The 19,523-nt window shown below is 44.1% G+C and overlaps 1 protein-coding gene across 3 annotated transcripts in view; it reads left to right on the plus strand.

Moving 5' to 3' along the window:
• LOC123774476 (uncharacterized) overlaps positions 1–19,523 on the plus strand; it is a 274,120-nt gene that overhangs the window by 142,055 nt on the left and 112,542 nt on the right. The window contains exon 2 of one of the 3 annotated variants that reach the window (XM_069304067.1): positions 502–582. The exons of the other annotated variants lie outside the window; for them this stretch is intronic. Within the exon in view, the coding sequence (XP_069160168.1) occupies positions 502–582 (81 nt within the window). The remainder of the gene's footprint in view (positions 1–501; positions 583–19,523) is intronic. 3 annotated transcript variants of the gene reach the window in all.

Genomic DNA, 19,523 nt, shown 5'->3' on the forward strand with positions numbered 1-19,523 from the left:
TCATAACAAATGATATTGCCTCTGGACATTACTTTAATATCCAATACTCCCGTTTGACAGAAGCAAGGATTTACACCCGCAATATACCAAGCAAAAATTAACACTGGTGAAGGAAACTAATAACCAAACAGCATTTATCACATGAACACCAGTCCACAATCCTCTTATAGGTCACTCTTCCTAAATAAACACTGTGAGTGAACTGTAAAATGCATTTATAATTTATAAAGTCACAACAGAAGCACGGCGGCAGATACAAAAGAGAACAGACTTATCTTAGGGGAAAATAATACAGGTAAAACTGAGGAGACCTTCCTCATTAACGTGACGTGACTCATTAATATTAAAATGACTCATTAATATATATATTGGTCTTTGACTGCCAGGGTTTAACACTGTCAGGAGCATAGAAGATGATCTTGCAGAGATCAAAGATCACCAACAATCAACACTTCGCTCTGATCATGCCTTTGCTATATTTAATTGCTCTTTCATTCTCAGAGGAGAGTGTCGGCGAATCTTGGGAGACGAGGCGAAGGTCTTGCGAGTATCCTTTGTGCTGCTCGCCATCTGCAGCTGCAGGTTGGTAATGCCCCCAACCACTAGCTGTCACTGAATCACGGGAACAGTGCCACTCTCACACACCAGCACTGCCCAACACCTGTGTGGTATTTGTGTCCAGGCACGAGGCTCTGTAGTCACGTGTTTCTTCCCTGTTTTGCCTTCACGATAACAATGCACTCTGCTGATTAATAGTAATAAGTCAATGTGTTTAACTTTTACCAAAGATTCCTTAACCTATACCACCCGTATTGCTGGGTAAATTGTTTTCAATATATCCCTGATATCTTAAACAGCGACAAGTAAGCGCAGGTGACTTAGATAACCAAGGACTAGCTCTCAGTTGGGAGAAATTTACATGCTACTGTTACTCATATATCTTCCTAATCTTAGTTTTAAAATAAGAGCCATGTAGACAGATTGGCTAAGGAAAACAGGGATAAAGAAAGAGGAAGAGGGAGATTTATCTGGAGATAGGCATTCATTAGGGCTTGCTGGTAAATCTTAACCTGAAGTAAGACTTTGATCTTGAATACAGGTTGAAAGCCTTTGAGTCTGGCTTGTGATCTTCACCCAGAAAGCCGTAAAATGTAATAATTTGTTAAAATATTTTATAGACAGCAGTCCTTTATTTTGTTATACTATAGCTCGTATGTGTATGCTTGTATGTGTTTGGGACAACACTAACTCAAGCACTTTAACTAGCCCGAAAAGGCACACACGTAAACGCGCGCACACACGTAAACGCGCGCACACACGTAAACGCGCGCACACACGTAAACGCGCGCACACACGTAAACGCGCGCGCGCACACACACACACACACACACACACACACACACACACACACACACACACACACACACACACACACATACACACACACACACACACACACACACACACACACACACACACACACACACACACACACACACACACACATACACACACACACACACACACACACACACACACACACACACACACACATACACACACACACACACACACACACATACACACACAAACACACACTTTCACACACACACAAACACACACACACACACACACACACACACACACACACACACACACACACACACACACACACACACACACACACACAAAGGCGGAGTCCAAGATCTAATAGCTCGATTTTGCCAGCACAAAGAGTAAATACAGTACAATAACCAGCGCTGGGGAAGCACCAACAACGCAGCCTTAGAGCACCGAGCCAAATAACAGCCTTCCCTGGAGCCTGCTGTGTTACCGGGAAACAAATATGAAACGTGCACGAGAATAAAATGAACACTAATATAATATAAATTATAAGCGGCCTTTTTCATCCATAGAAAGCGTAGTATATTTAAAATAATATCCTTTTGCTGGCGATGAAACTTTCCAATAACTGATGTTAAGGAGGAAATGGAACCCTTTGAATATCTATGAGATTCTTTGCGGATCCTGGTGGCGATAGAGAGGATTGGGGAGAGGTAGAGAGGGTTGGAGAGCGGTGAAAAGAAGTTAAGAGGTGATGGAATGGGTTGAAATGATAGAATTAGGGCTCGAAGAAAATAAGAGTTGAAATAGTGGAAGTAAAGGTTAAAAATGATAGGAGAATTGGGAGGGTGTAGAGAAAGTCTTAAAGGGTGAAAACGGAAGGAGAATTGTTGAAAGGTAAAGGGGAATAGAGATTCACCAACATGTTTGGTGATGGGATTCAAGGCGGTGGTGGATATGCAGAAAATGGGAGACAAATGGGTACTGCAGAAGAAGGATGGAACTTAATCGAGGACCCCGGTGATATATGGGGAAACTGTGGAGACGGACGAAGCTTTAAAGTCAAAAAAGAAAAAGATAGATGTACAAGGAGAGGAAGGGAGATCCTACTGAGCTAACTTTAACAGATGCGGAATCAAGGAAACGCCGACAACCAGGCAATTCATTAAATCACCACTTGCAGCAATTTCTTCTTCTTGGGGTATTAAATAAATCCGTTTCTAGGGTCAGGCTTCAGATGAAGTGATAAACCCTAGCCATTAAGATAGGGAAAGAGATATCAACAGAATGATAGACGTAGATTAGAGACATGGATATATAAACAGTGATTTAGGAAGATAAACGGATGCATATGTGTGTGTGTGTATATATATAAATATATATATATATATTTCAAAGTTCAAATAAAGTAAATATATATGTGTACATACAAAAGAATGGGGGTGGTAGGAGAAGATAATATTAGTGTTCAGTGAGAAACCACAAGGTCTCCTCTGAATACTTTTTATTTTCTTCTCCGAGGCTATGGGTCCCCACATTGGCACCAGAGGTGGTACCCTCACAAAATTTTTAAAATTTATATATATATATATATATATATATATATATATATATATATATATATATATATATATATATATATATATATAAATATATATATCTGTTGTGGTGTAGGTGATGTGTTCATGGGGAGGTTTTTGTGGTCGAGATATTGTGGTGGCAAGTGCCTCAGCTCTAGACACGGGGGCAGTTATGCACAGCGAAAAGAAATGCAAATTGCATTAAGTGAGAAGTTGAGATAAACATCACCTTTATTAGAGAGACCTGGAGGACCAGATATTCATCATCATACTGAGAGACTTTAGAGAGCACCTGTGTCATACTGGGATGCTAAAATATTATGGTTACTTCCTGCGCTATTAAACTTAGTAGATTTTAGTGGGAAAAACTGGCAAAGAAACTGTGCGATAAATTAAAAAGTGGCACCTAGGAGCTCTGTGCTGCGCTCTGATACAATTTTTTTTGTGAGGTGCATTGAAGTGTGCCTCTGTACTGCTGTGTAGTTGTCCAGATGTGGTGGGGGGCTGCGGTGAGGGGCTGCGGTGAGGGCTGCGGTGAGGGCTGCGGTGGGGGCTGCGGTGAGGGCTGCGGTGAGGGCTGCGGTGAGGGCTGCGGTGAGGGCTGCGGTGAGGGCTGCGGTGGGGGCTGCGGTGAGGGCTGCGGTGAGGGCTGCGGTGAGGGCTGCGGTGGGGGCTGCAGTGAGGGCTGCGGTGAGGGCTGCGGTGAGGGCTGCGGTGGGGGCTGCGGTGAGGGCTGCGGTGGGGGCTGCAGTGAACCACAACAGCCGCGCAGAAATAAATTCGTGTTGATAAACGTTGTTGCAACGAGACCATAACTATTCTTATGTCGTGTTGATAACAAGTGAGAGTGCCAATAAACTTGAGTACTGAGGTGTTTAGCAATTTTCACATGTGATTTACTTTCTGTCTGCCTGCCTGCCTGTACTCACATAGTTGTACTCACCTAGTTGTGCTTGTGGGGGTGGAGCTCTGGCTCTTTGGTCACGCCTCTCAACCGTCAATCATCTGGTGTACAGATTCCTGAGCCTATTGGGCTCTATCATATCTACATTTGAAACTGTGCATGGAGTCAGCCTCCACCACATCACTTCCTAGTGCATTCCATTTGTCAACTACTCTGACACTAACAAAGTTTTTTTTCTAACGTCTCTATGGCTTATGTGGGTACTCAGTTTCCTCTTGTGTCCCCTAGTGCGTGTACCCCCTTGAGTTAAATTAGCCTGTCTTTATCTACTCTATCAATTCCTTTGAGAATCTTGTATGTAGTGATCATGTCCCCCTAACTCTTCCGTCTTCCAGCGGCGTGAGGTTTAATTCCTGTGGTCTCTCCTCGTAGCTCATACTCCTCAGTTCAGGTACTGGTCTGATGGAAAACCTTTGAACCTTTTCCAGTTTAGTCTTATGCTTGACTAGATATGGACCCCATGCTGAGCTGCATACTCCAGGATTGGTCTGACATACGTGGTATACAAAGTTCTAAATGATTCCTTACACAAGTTTCTAAAGGCCGTCCTTATGTTGGCTAACGTGGCATATGTCGCTGATGTTATCCTCTTGATGTGCGCTTCAGAGGACAAGTCTGGCGTGATATGAACCCCCAAGTCTTTCTCTCTCTCTGAGATGTGTCTGTCTGTCTGTGTGCTTGTCTATCTGTCTGTCTGTCTGCCTGCCTGCCTGTCTGTCTGTCTGTCTGTCTGTCTGGATGCCCGCCTGCCTGCAGCCTATCTGCGTGTCTGTCTTCTCGCCCATAGACTGCAGGCCTAGTTATTAACTGGCTTGAAAACCCTTCATTACACCAGTCTGCTTGTTAACCAACATGCAGAGGCCTCCAGTATGCACCATAAATGCATGTCCTCAAGCCAGCCAGCCTGATCGTTAGCAGGCACGCAAAACCTCTAAATGCCCCCCCCCCCCTCTCCTTGTTAAACGCCCTGTATTGACGACATGGCTGCTTCCTGCTTGTTAGCCTGAAAGCCAGCTTACGCATCACTGCAAGTTATTGATGAAACGCAACGAAGCACATGTTTTCAGTCACGCCCTGGACGTCATTACGAGGTGAGGGGGAAAGGGAGAGCGGAATTGTAAATATTGGTGGAAGAGAGGGACAATAGGCAATGCCCCTAGTGCCTATTGGGACAATAGGCAATAGATACTTAGGATTGACTATTGCCAATAGGTATAGGCTACAGGCAGACGAGGAGTCACATTAACTAACCTGAAATATCTTGACCAAACCACACAATAGAAAGTGAGGAGACGACGACGTTTCGGTCCGTCCTGGACCATTCTCAAGTAAATTATGAATGAGAATGGTCCAGGACGGACCGAAACGTCATCGTCCCTTCACTTTATAGTGTGTTGTTTGGTAAACATAGGTTATAGGTTATAGGTTATAGGTTATAGGGAGAATAAGCTATTGGTACTTCAATCCCTACTAGGTAGTTAAAAAAAAAGACTGGACGGAAGGGGGGATTTAAATAGTGGTGGAAAAAAAGGGCAATGGAAATAAGTTGATGGTACAAGTGAAGAACAATCATAATTATGGTTTTAGAAGAGGGAAGGATGTATACGTGGTGAAGTACTCTCCATTTCTCGATGCATATACACTAAAAATTTAGTCTCGTCCTGGACTATGTCCCGAACAGAGTTCAAGTTTATTGAGAACAGGGAGGCTGATCATGCAGCACCTAGTGTCATCTTGCAGGACTGATGATGTGCCCCTTACTGTAGAAGAGATGCCCCTATGCACCCTACTCTGAAAGAAATTACGAACCAGGAGCCAGATTCAAGAAGCAGTTCCGCAAGTACTTACGATCGTTTACATCTTTCCTCAATCTTTGACGGCTTTGGTTACATTTATTAAACGGTTTACAAGCATGAAAATGTCCCAATCAACTGTTGTTATTGTTATAAACAGCCTCCTGGTGCTTCGGAGCACATTAACTGTTTAATAATTCTAAACCAAGCCGCCAAAGATTGAAAAAAAGATGTTCAGGTTCGCAAGTGCTTGCGTAACTGCTTCGTGAATCTGGCCCCAGGATACGAACTAGGATGTGAACCCAGGCCAAAGGGCTCGCTAAGCGCCGGGCGAGGGCCTTACCACTGCGCCACGGGGAATACTTCGGATGCTCCTCCTGCTCCTTGTCTTATTTATCTAGGGAATGTTTTTCCCTCTCTGCGCTTCGTGTAAACTTTTTCGTCGATGCTTTGGCGAAAGCGTTATTTACCCATCCATCCCTTGCCTCTGAGTGTTTACCTACCCGCCTCCCTATCCACACACGTTCAAATCTGAATTTCTGAATGTCTATAACTCTATATACTGCCCTGCCTGCCTTTTTTATCGGCCACACTTATCTACTTGCTAACTTCCTGACCACCCTAACTACTTACCAACATATTACCCCTACTTATCTACTTATATATGTCTATCAAGCTATTAGACACCCGCCCCCCTACCCATTACCTAACCTCTTGCCTACCTTCCTCAGTACTGCAAGAGGAAATGGGGGTGAGGGTTCCTTCCTGTCTTCCTGCCTTTGGGGCCTCGTAGCCTGGTGGATAGCGCGCAGGACTCGTAATTCTGTGGCGCGGGTTCGATTCCTGCACGAGGCAGAAACAATTGGGCAAAGTTTCTTTCTCCCTGAATGCCCCTGTTACCTAGCAGTAAATAGGTACCTGGGAGTTAGTCAGCTGTCACGGGCTGCTTCCTGGGGGTGGAGGCCTGGTCGAGGACCGGGCCGCGGGGACACTAAAAAGCCCCGAAATCATCTCAAGATAACCTCAAGATAACCCCCTTCCTCTGCCGCGTCCCCTCCCCCCTGCAACTTTTTTCAAGATGCAGAACTCGTGGGGAAGAAGGGAGTTAGAGTCAGTCCTCGCTGCACATCACGCCACACAACACATGTCATATTAAACCACGCCGCAATGCCTCTCACCAAGCCAGGCACTGCTGTGGCACTCTGCGGTGCCTGGTGTGGCGACGACGTGGTGGGGTGTTGTAGTCGTGTAACACCACACCAAGTTGTTATGAGAGTCCTGAAATATATATATATATATATTACCCCCCTTTTAAGGGTTATATATATTTCAGGACTCTCACTCTTTCCGATTCACATATACTACGGGCTCATCATAGCCCGTGCTACCTGGAACTTTTTGTTCCAGGTAGCGAATCTTAAACAACAACACAGGTTATATATGAATCGGAAAGCCACTGGTTGTCTTGGTTGATACTTCAAGGAAAAGGCAAAGTTGTGAAACCTGCTGGTGTTTGGGGTCTATGATCTTACGGACCTGAACAATAGTGTCTAAACATTAGTTCCCAAACAACAGTGTCTAAACACTAACCCCTGAACAACATTGTGTAAATATTCGTCATTTAACAAAAATGTTTAAACACTTGTCCCTAAATAGCAGTGTCTCAACGCTAGTCTCTGAACGATATCAAAACACTAGTCCATGAGGTCAAGTGTCTCAACATTTGTCCCTGAACAATAACAACAGTTTCAAACCACAGGCAACGCGTAAGTCCGTTTTAATCCTAAATCCGACTATCTGGCCGCGTGCTTCCTGAAGGTTTCTCGTTCAGTGAAAGACGGAGGAGCGAGACCAATAGCAAAAAATAAACCAAGTTGTTTTGTCTTCCATTCACCTGGGCTGTAGGAGACTCGAACCTCGGAGTCTTATGAATTTTTGTTTTGTTTGGTGGAATGTTCTTGGCCTAACCTCTGGAGGGTTATTAAGACCACGTCGGTAATACATCTTTGTATATGATAGGGGACTCGGAGAACTGTTGGCTTCGTTCTCGACTTCCAATCGGGGATCCCAGGCTCGATTACTGGAATCGACAGAAATGGTTAGGCACGTTTCTTTCCACCTGATGGCTCTGTTCACCAGGCAGCAAATAGGTACCCGGTAGTAAGAAACCTGTTACGGGTGGTATGAAAAGTATATATACATACAGGCTTCCGGTCCCCGAAAAACCGTATTATTATTTTTAATAACATATCTCGATGCTAATTTTAATAGAATTCTTATTAGATGGTTAATTAAGAGAGTAACGTGGTTTATATATTGTTTGGAAATTCAACTTTTTGGGGTAATATTGGAAAATATTGTTGTCTTCATTTTCATAAATGTATTGTTCTATCATTAATTACTCCTTGACAGTACTGAGAAGCAGATGCAGTAATAATTATTAATGTCAATTTATACAAAATTACATGTTAAAATCACACTGTCAATTGAACAAATCCACAAGGGCCGTGCCGAGGTTTCGAACCTACGTCCGAGAGCATCCCAGACGACCATCCCCAGACGGACGTAAGTCCGAACCCTCGTCACGGCCCATGTGGATTTGTTCATTTGATGCATCACGGTATTGTGATTTCTGTGTGTCACACTTTCAACTGTCAGTTCCAAACTTATGGACGATTGCCATACAGAACGTCGATACACACAAGTGTAATCATACTGAAAGATCATAGAACAACACCATGCTCTTCTATACACCCTGGGACACCATACAAGACCCTGCCACACCATACACTAGTGCCACCATTTGGTCACCATTTGGTCCGGGAGACATCTCCCGTCACGCAGGGTGCAGTTGCACCTCCACAGATCTCCAGTATCATCTATTGATACTGGTAATGGGTCAAAAGGGCCACCACTTTCGGGCTATCCATGCCCGTGCCACCTTTTTGGTGGCTTAATCTTCATCAATCTTCACTGTTGCACCACACCAGGCCAGGCAACACCACACCCCACTACACTCCACTACACCACACCATGTCACAATATGCCCCAGCATGCCTCACGAAGCCAGTCAGGCATGAACCAGGGGTGCGGAAGCGTTTTGGCAAAACTACCTCAAATATTTATCTGAGCAAATTTACCCCATCGATATTCTTGGAGTGCCATAACCAGGAGGAGGAGGAAAGGAGAGAGAGAAGATAAAGAGAGAGAGAGAGAGAGAGAGAGAGAGAGAGAGAGAGAGAGAGAGAGAGAGAGAGAGAGAGAGAGAGAGAGAGAGAGAGATAGAGAGAGAGAGAGAGAGCAGTTGGAGATGAGGAGGAGGAAGATGAAGAGGTAAAAGAGGACTAAGAGGTAGAGCAGAAGGAAGACGAAGAGGCAGAGGAGCTGGTTGATTAATTAGAGGTGAAGCGTAAGAATTATAAGAAGAATGATGACGATGGACACAGACAGAATAACAAGAGCAGATGAAAGGAAGATTAGAGTCGCCTAAACAAGAAAAGAAAGAAGTGAAGCATGAAAAAGATGCAAAGAAAGCGAGGATGAAAGAAAAACAAAAATGCTATTTTAAGGAAAGATCTTGCTTGTATGTAGCGAGGTGCTTGAAGCACTGGCTAAGTTGCTTGACAAGCAGGCCGAGTACACACCACGAGAGCTGAGAAGTCGCAGCTGTTACAGCAACCCGCCTGGGACAGTGTGATACAGCAGAGCATGGGGACAGTGTGATACAGCAGAGCATGGGGACAGTGTGATACAGCAGAGCATGGGGACAGTGTGATACAGCAGAGCATGGGGACAGTGTGATACAGCACAGCATGGGGACAGTGTGATACAGCAGAGCATGGGGACAGTGTGATACAGCAGAGCATGGGGACAGTGTGATACAGCAGAGCATGGGGACAGTGTGATACAGCAGAGCATGGGGACAGTGTGATACAGCACAGCATGAAACAGTGTCGTACAGTACAGCATACCGCGTCAACGGTACAGCATATAACAGCGTCAACGGTACAACACAAAGACCTGTTGTGAGTGTAGCTGGCAAAGTCGGAACACATCAAAACCTCATCTACAGTCAAATTTATTACAGTAACACCAAAGTTTATACAATAACAGCAAAGTTTATACAAGAGCAGCAAGCACTCAGTGCAAGAACAATGACTCGTTACAGTATCATATAATCAGCATTACAGTAATAACTTAGTCTCCTCCTGTACAGAAGAACCATAGGAGGAGGAAATAAACAATTCACTTTACATCCTAATCTTATTGCATACTTGAAAGAATTTATATATATAATTAATGAATACTTAAGCAACAGGCGTTCCTTTAAACATATTTGGTTAACTATTACCGCATTGCTGGCGATGTTGATCTTATAGTTTAAGCTGTCTATGCTTCTGAGTGTTTTCTATCAGTATTAAGAAGAGTTACCAAAATTCTTGGAAGAGAAACTCTAGTAATTATCCCAGGATTTATTTTGCTATAACGCTTCGTTCCTCTCTGGGACATCTTCAGGTACAAAATAAATACATGTGATTGATTGATGAAGATTAAGCCACCCCCCACCCCCCAAGAGGTGGCACGAGCATGAATAACCCGCAAGTCGTAGATGTTTGGAGTGAATGTGATCTTTGGTCTTGTAAGGGAGACGAAGTGATTGATTGATTGATAGAGATTCAGCCACCCAAAAGGTTGCACGGGCATGAATAGCCCATACAAAAGTACATGAGGAGCAATTCTGGGTTCAATACACATTCTGGTGATTGGGTCGAAGGAGAATGGGGTGAACTGATAAGAGCAATCAATCACAGGGTAAGGGGAAATGGCCAGTCAAACATAGGGTAAGGTGTAGGGTTTAAAAAAAAGTATTCTAGTTGGGCTGGGGGAAGACTTCGGCAGATGTCAACATTATCCGGTGATGTCTTGTGAGATATGGATCTGAATGTTGACAGGGAAGAGAAGTCATTATCTTGCATATTTAAAGTGGATCCTTTTTCTTTTTAAGTGTACGGGCTGCATTCTGGGAAAGCGCGTGTGTGTGGGTAGAAAGCAATATGTAGTAGATACAATTCGATTCAATTCAATTTATTATATACCCCACACCCATCCCGTAGGCGGTAGATACGATAAGGAAAAGAGGTCAGGCGTCAGTACATTAGACAAACGGCTGTTAGAAAGGCAGGGTCCTAGAACCAACAGCTCGATCCTAGAGATACATACATATACAAATAGTAAACATACACACAGTCGCACAGACATGCACATTCAAACTCACATCTCTGAGGGACTCACTCTAGCAAAGATATTGCTTTTCAATATTCAAGTCTCAAGCGACCGATGCAGTCTCATCTATATTTCCACAAATCTGAGGCAATTCTGCACGAGTTTTCGAATTACTTGTTTTTCAAAGGAAATTAATATAACGTATGGAATATTTTAGTTATGAGAGAGAGAGAGAGAGAGAGAGAGAGAGAGAGAGAGAGAGAGAGAGAGAGAGAGAGAGAGAGAGAGAGAGAGAGAGAGAGAGAGAGAGAGAGAGAGAGAGAGAGAGAGAGAGAGAGAGAGAAAGAGAGATTAATGCAATTTGAAACATAGCTGAAGAGACAGACACCTCTAAATAAAAAGCTCCTAAGCAAGGCAATCAGGACAAACCAAGAATTAAAAACAGGCAAACCATGAGGAGGACATAACTGAACAAACACCCCAAAAAAACACAAACACGTAGACATAAACACAGAGCACAACAAACTCCCCCCCCCCATAGACAGGACAACACAATGAGGACCCAAGAGACAAAAGCAACGAATAATTGACTGCACCCCCCCCCCCTATCCCCTTCCGGTCCTTGCAAACAACGTTTGGATATTCATTTAAAAATAGACGTACAAATCACGTGATAAATTTACAATGTTTTCCTGTTATCAAAAGTTTCCTCCCGACGGTCTTTGTAAATAGTTTACTGTGGGTAGTGGGGGAAGAGGGTGTTGCTCATGGGAGGGTGTGGCTCAAGTGAGGGTGTGGCTCAAGTGAGGGTGTGGCTCAAGTGAGGGTGTTGCTCATGGGAGGGTGTGGCTCAAGTGAGGGTGTGGCTCAAGTGAGGGTGTGGCTCAAGTGAGGGTGTGGCTCAAGTGAGGGTGTGGCTCAAGTGAGGGTGTGGCTCAAGTGAGGGTGTGGCTCAAGTGAGGGTGTGGCGTAAGGGAGGGTTTGGGACAGGTAGGGTGTGGAAGGGAACGTGCGTGTATGTGTGTGTGTGTAGGTGTGTGTGTGTGTGTGTGTGTGTGTGTGTGTGTGTGTGTGTGTGTGTGTGTGTGTGTGTGTGTGTGTGTGTGTGTGTGTGTGTGTGTGTGTGTGAGTGTGGAGAGGGGTGAAAGCTGAATGTACACATTTCTCCTCACAACACACTATTGCAACCCTTTATCATCACTCAGTTACCTTCAAACCTCTCTCTCTCTCTCTCTCTCTCTCTCTCTCTCTCTCTCTCTCTCTCTCTCTCTCTCTCTCTCTCTCTCTCTTTCTCTCTCTGACCTCCGGCTCCCTTCATCTTCACACAAATTCTCTCGCTTTCACCTTCGTCATTCCTCAGCTACGCTTCTCAGCATACATTTTCCCCTCTATATCAACCCTCTCCCACTTTTCCCCAATTCTCAATCCCTCATTTACAGTTAATTGTTCTTATTTCTTTCCTCCCTCTCTACGTCTGCCTCATTCCCTCCTCGCCCGTCAACAGAAAATATCTTTTTATCTCCAATTTTCTTTATCATCTTCATTCGCAACCTCTCATTCCTAGTCTCATCCAACCTTTTAATCCTTCCGTATTTCTCTCTCTCGCAGTCACCCGCTTATCTGTATCCTACCTTCTCTGCAACATTTCAATTCTCTCTAATAACCTCTCACTCTTCTCTCACAACTACTCACTCACCCCCTCTCACAACCACTCCTCCCCTCTCCCAACCACTCACTCCTCCCCTCTCACAACCACCACTCCTCCCCCACTCCCATCAATAAGGAGCGGGCACAGCTTGGTGTACAGTCGTCGAAATTGCTACTGAGGCTGAAATCCATCACGCTAGATAGGGAAGCTACGTTAACACGGCCAGCAGCTTGCACCCCCACAGAGGGTAGAGGAAATTATATCTTTTGTGAGTATTGTATATATATATATATATATATATATATATATATATATATATATATATATATATATATATATATATATATATATATATATATATATATAATCACACACACGTATATACTAGGGGTGGGGGTACCTGGTGTTGTTCGGGTGACGGAGGCAACATCTTCACTACACACTATTTTCCTATCATTGTAAACCATCTTAACTTACAAAATGGTCTTCATCAATGATAACGTCTTCATTACACCCAACCTGCAACACTGTAACTATATACTACACTCGACGATCCTTATCAATGTAACCATCTTGAATGCATACTACCCTTATCACTGTAACCATCTTCGCTACCCAGACACTGTTGGGGTCCCCCAATTAACAACTGTCGTCATCCCTACCTTTCTGCTCCTTTACTCTTCTCTTCCCTCTCCTTCACCACCTAATCCCTTCTTCACTTCCTCCGAATCTTACATCACTCTCATTACCTTGCATCATCTGCGGTGCCCATCATTATTTTCTATATACTTAATTTCTTGTTATACTTCGCTACCTTCCCTCTTCTTCACCTCTTTCCCTACAATTCATCTCAATCCTTATCCTTTATCACCTTCCTTAATTTTTCAATACCTTCCCTCTCCTTATTCACGCATCCTCTCCTTCATCACCTTTCCCACCCTTCACCATCTTTCCCTGCTTTTTACACCTTCATCACTATAATCACCGTCACTGCTCACTGTCTTTATCAATAACTATATTAACCAACCTACATGTTATCATTTTATAATCCCAACATAGGTCAGTGGGGGCTGCGTGTTTCTGGAGAGTCCAGAGAAACGAGTTCAATCCCAATTTTTGCCCATTACACACTGCCACTTGAGGTTAGGTCCCGGGTAGATATGTGCATAAAACCCATTGAACTGACCTCACGCAAGCAGCTGGTTAATATAAACATTTCCATTAGGAAATCAACCTCCACTGCTGCTGATGTTTATTCCTTGTTAACAACGCTAGGTCCGTGTTATGGGGTGTGTTGATGGTACCTGTGTTATTTACATGTTTACATGGTACTCTCTCTCAATCAACAGTACCCTCTCTCAACCTCTCACTTGGCTCTTCTCACACCTTATCGCTCCTATCATTCCACAATCCCTCACTGTTATTGCAATCTCTTACTCTTTCCTCCTCACAATCTCTCTCTCTCTCTCTCTCTCTCTCTCTCTCTCTCTCTCCCTCCCTCTCACAACCTCTCACTTTTTGCCCTCTCTAAACCTCTCACTTACCCACTCACAACTTTTCGCTCCCACCTGTCAACACCTCTCACTCCTCCCTTCTCAAGCCTATCTTCTTCCAAACTCCTATTTTCCTCCCCTCTCACACTTCCCCATTTATTCCTCCCTCTCAAACCTTCCGCTCCTCCCTCTGAACCTCTCACCTAACATATTCACCTAATAATTACCTGCCATATGCAATACTCAACTAAAAAAAAGAATCAAGCAAACATGTTACGGGATACGCCAGGTGAGGCCGCTTTAGTCCCGACATTTATCTTATAAACGAACGTCTTGATGACCGTACATACGACTATATGAAGGTAATGGAAATGAAAGTATATATGGCCTCATTGCCATATATATCTCTCTGAAACATTTTTTTGTGGAAAACGTACTGTTTTAAGGGCTGAGCTCATCGGCTTTACAGTAATCTGAGAGCGTCCGTCGGGCGGCATTTGGGTACTAAACTTGCCGCTATATTTTTATATACGAAAAACAAAATTGGTGGGGGGAGCAGGATTTTTCCCTACATACTAATGTTTACTTGGCGTGGTGGCAGCCCCGGATGACTCAAGGGAGGCTCGTGTTTATTTGTTGTGGAGGCCAAAGTGGTGGTTGTTATTTCCCCTCACAGCGTGTACTTGGCATGGTTGAATAGGCGCACCAGTTGGACCTCCGGCAAGTGTATTTTGCGTGAAGGGGGTGGCAAAGGCAGACCCCCGCAGCCCCCCCCTTCCCCATGCTCACATACGACCCGTAAATACAAGACAATAGCTAGCTACATAAACACAGGCAGAGGAGAGCAGACCCCAGCACACAGAAGCAAACATGAATAGGTACGGGTAGACGCAAACACATATATGCTGATATTCTCTTCATCTCTGCCCCACTTTCTCTTCTTTCTCTTCTCCCCCTTCCCCCCCCCCTCCCGATAAAACCTTATAAAATCATTTCCTATCGTCAATCCCTTCTCTCCCCATTTCCTGTTTTATTACCGCTGCTGGGAAGTGAACAAGCCTTGATGGATCCGCCACCATTGTAGGAGATCCGTCACCATTGTAGGAGATCCGTCACCATTGTAGGAGATCCGCCACCATTGTAGGAGATCCGTCACCATTGTAGGAGATCCGTCACCATTGTAGGAGATCCGTCACCATTGTAGGAGATCCGTCACTATTGTAGGAAATCATCTTGTATCGTGAGGATCCACTACCATTGTGGGATACACACCACTGTTATAGAGAATCTTCAATCATATTAAGGGATCTACTACCACTGTAGGGGGATCCACCACCACCACTGGGGGGATATTCAACAATTGTGGGGGATCCATTACCATTGTGTGAAATAACTGACAAGACAAATCTCCGATCTTAGTTACCATATTACATATGATCCTATCTCGAGAGCAGTTTAGGGGCGGAGGGCATTAAAGGGGCAGGAAGAGGAGGAGGAGGAAGAAAGAGGAAAGTGAGAAATGTCAAAGAGGAGTGGTGAGGGGGGAAGAAATGCTGGGCTCAGGAGGGACTTGGAGGATCACTGGAATAGGACATCGTGGAAGGATAGGTTAAAAAAGGAGAACGGGGTGGGGAGTGGGTATGACACTGTGGTAACCGGGGTGTATAGGTGAACAGAGGGAAAGGTGAGTGGGGGAAAGAAACTGGAACTAGCTGGATAAATGTGCTCCCTGCCCACGTAAACACCTCCAACAGAAAAAACCCAGCCCCATTACCTAAGATATGAACCATTTCACACGGTAAAAACTGGCGTGTTCCTCAATTAGCTAAAATGACCACATCTTCCTCAAAACTTGGCTCCAGCCAGCAATAAAACTGTATTTTCGCTACAATGCTATATAAGGCTCTCGTAGTACAGGTGACTTCGTTCTCTACTCCCAATCGGGAATTACGGGTTCGGTTCCTGGCCGGGGCAGAATTGGTTAGCCACATTTCATTTCACGTAATGAAATTTTCCATCTTGCAGTAAATAGGTACCCTGGCGCTATCTTGAGGTTATCTTGAGATGATTTCGGGGCTTTTAGTGTCCCCGCGGCCCGGTCCTCGACCAGGCCTCCACCCCAGGAAGCAGCCCGTGACAGCTGACTAACAGCCAGGTACCTATTTTACTGCTAGGTAACAGGGGCATAGGGTGAAAGAAACTCTGCCCATTGTTTCTCGCCGGCGCCTGGGATCGAACCCAGAACCACAGGATCACAAGTCCCGCGTGCTGTCCGCTCGGCCGACAACAGTTAGGCAACTGTTGTGGGGTTGCATCCTGGGGAGTGGTCTGAGAAGAGGTGGAGTTGTCTGGGAAGAGGTGGAGTGGTCTGGAAAAAAGTGAGATGGTCTGGAAAGAGGTGGAGGGGTCTGGAAAGAGGTGGAGTGAACTCTGAAGAGGTGGAGTAGTCTGGGTAGAACTGGAATAGTCTGAAGAATTACTGTCGTATTTTATATTTTACAGGATACATCCCTGTAATAACTTGCCTTAATGTGGTACTGGACATCCACCGGTAATAAACCTTCACCTGTAACTGAACTTGTATCTTACCTGTAAGTGTACCTGCACCCTTTCCTGTGACTGTAATTTACCTATTGCGGAATATGTAACTTCATCTAATTTTTATTTAAGTAATGTCTTATGTACTTTATGGGCACTTGTTTCTGTGTTGTTATATGCTCCTGTAATTGTATCTATACATGTATCCCATGCCTCCACCTGTACTTTGCAAATGCAATGGCTAAGGTTACGAAACACGAAGAGCTGTATCGTGATGAGTTAACCTGACTACATTTTTTTTAATAGTGGACCAAAATATTGTTGCTGTTACAATGTTGTTTGTCTCGTGGATCAATAATTGATGTGTTAATTTAACGCTCTGCTTCCGGAAATGCAACGCTAGCCAGATAATTTTGCAATTTTATACCCCCCCCCCTCTCTCTCTCTCTTTCTCTCTCTTTTTAACAGTCTGTCTCTATTTTTCGGTCTTTGTTCCTTCCGCGTTCCTTTAATGCACTCCGTCCACAAACTTCCTTTGCTACATACTTTACACCTCCTGTCTCTTTGTCCCCTTTTCTTACTCCCTTGCTTCTTGATCACTACATAACTGCATCACACACACCCACATCTCATGCAAGTTTATGCAACTGCACAGCACACCATCACACCACACTCACATGTATCTCACACCACCTCACCACCTCATCTACAATACCCGTTACCACACACCTCGTAGCCTGGGGGCCTGGGGGCCCTCGTAGCCTGGTGGATAGCACGCAGGACTCGTAATTCTGTGGCGCGGGTTCGATTCCCGCACGAGGCAGAAACAAATGGGCAAAGATTCTTTCACCCTGAATGCCCCTGTTACCTAGCAGTAAATAGGTACCTGGGTGTTAGTCAGCTGTCACGGGCTGCTTCCTGGGGGTGGAGGCCTGGTCGAGGACCGGGCCGCGGGGACACTAAAGCCCCGAAATCATCTCAAGATAACCTCAAGAAGACACCACACATACCTACTTCACCATACAGTACACAAAATCACACCACACCCAACTACGTCACCATATGCTCCACACCTTACACACACGTACATCACCCTACACCACACAATTCATCACACACCACACTCAAATACTTCATCAAACCACATATCACAACATATACAACTGCACTAACCATGATCACATTCCACCACACACACCGACATGATCATAGAACCCAACCTACATAACCAACATGAAGCTTAAATAAAGAGAAGTAAGGCCCCCATGGCTCAGCTATATATATCAATAAAACGGCTTTTCTGTCGTGTGTTGTATGTCTATTTTGGTCCAACGTATTCACAATAGACAGGAAATATATTTAATTCTTTATGTAATACGAAATGTGAGTATGTATGCCTAGATACTCCTTTAAGAAGTGCTTTATTGGGTCAAACGTTGTCTCCTAAGCCCTGTTATTCGAACATTAATATCCAAACGCAACCGGTATATTCTCAAGTTTTCCTTGGAATAATTACATTTTGAAATTACGCATTGAGTTAGTTTAATTTTTTTTTCATTCTGACCTCATTTCCAATTTTAGGAAATTTTAACAAAGATGTTCAGAGGGTTATTCTGTGACTTATTTGGCGGTATAGTTTCTATCTATAACCCCCCCCCCCCTTGATCTGCTGTTCCTCACAGTAACGACTGTTTTTTGTTTATTTGGCTATGTTCACTGGGAATATTACAAGTCGTTATCTATTAACGATATCTTCTACTATTTCATCTTCAGTGGGGGTGAACTGCACTTCCTTTAACCTGTCTTCGAAACTCAAATACGTGGGCTAGTGCCATAGTGAGCACTGAATCGCTTACCTCACACTCACGGGTGATTTCTGGTGTCATATGTGCCAGTGTCACCTTAATAAGCACCAGCTGTGACACATAGGTGACCTCTAGTGGCATCAGTGCCAGTTTCAGCCTATAAAACACCAATACTAAACGCGATGAATTTTTATTTATTTATTACGTCACTATTTTACATCATCTCTATATTTTGTTCTTCCACTACAACTATATTTAACAGCATTTGTTGATCTCGTCATTATTGTTAACTTTATTTGGCATTTTTTGTTTTATTTTACTATTTCATCTGAAGTTTTGAGGCACTCAATACTAGATTCTAATGAAGGTGACTCAAGGTGACTGAGAAAGGTAGTTGACCTCGCTTCATAACCTCGGATTAGGTTACTGCCAAACCTTGTTCCGTTGCACACATGACAATCATCAATTCTTACATATTTATAAAAACTTCTTGTTATCCCCAAAATCTAGATTTTTTTTTTTTAGGAAAACACCAAAAATAGAGTTACATATATATCGTTTTTGTTCTTTTAGATTCAGCTACTCGGAACAAAAAGTTCCAAGTAGCACGGGCTATGGTGAGCCCGTAGTGGATTTACCTGGCACAGGAGCGGGGCTGTAACTTGAATATATATCAATAGGAACTCTAAATGACCCGACCAAGATTTGAGCCCATGACGTCCAGGATCACCTCCAAACGTACACAGTACCGTGACCACCGCACCATGGATTGCACGGTACTGTGTACGTTTGGGGGTGATCCAAGACGTCATGGGTTCGAATCCTGGTCGGACAATTTTAAGTTCTTAGTTATATATGGCTTGCGCGTTCCTGTAGCCTCTCTCATACACACACACACATTATATCTATGTGTGTGTTCTCTGTAAACTGTAGCAATGCAATACAATAAAATAAAACAAAATTAATAAAAAAAGAATATGGGGAGGTTTGAGAAGAAAATATTAAAGTGTTCAGTGAGAATCCATAAGGGGCTTTAAAGGGGCTTGGCTGCTGAGTGGACAGCGTTTCGGATTCGTAGTCCTGAGGTACCGGGTTCGATCCCCGGTGGAAGCGGAAACAATTGGACAAAGTTTCT

This window comes from Procambarus clarkii, chromosome 51, assembly GCF_040958095.1.
Source record: "Procambarus clarkii isolate CNS0578487 chromosome 51, FALCON_Pclarkii_2.0, whole genome shotgun sequence".
In the NCBI taxonomy this organism is placed as follows: Eukaryota; Metazoa; Arthropoda; class Malacostraca; order Decapoda; family Cambaridae; genus Procambarus; species Procambarus clarkii.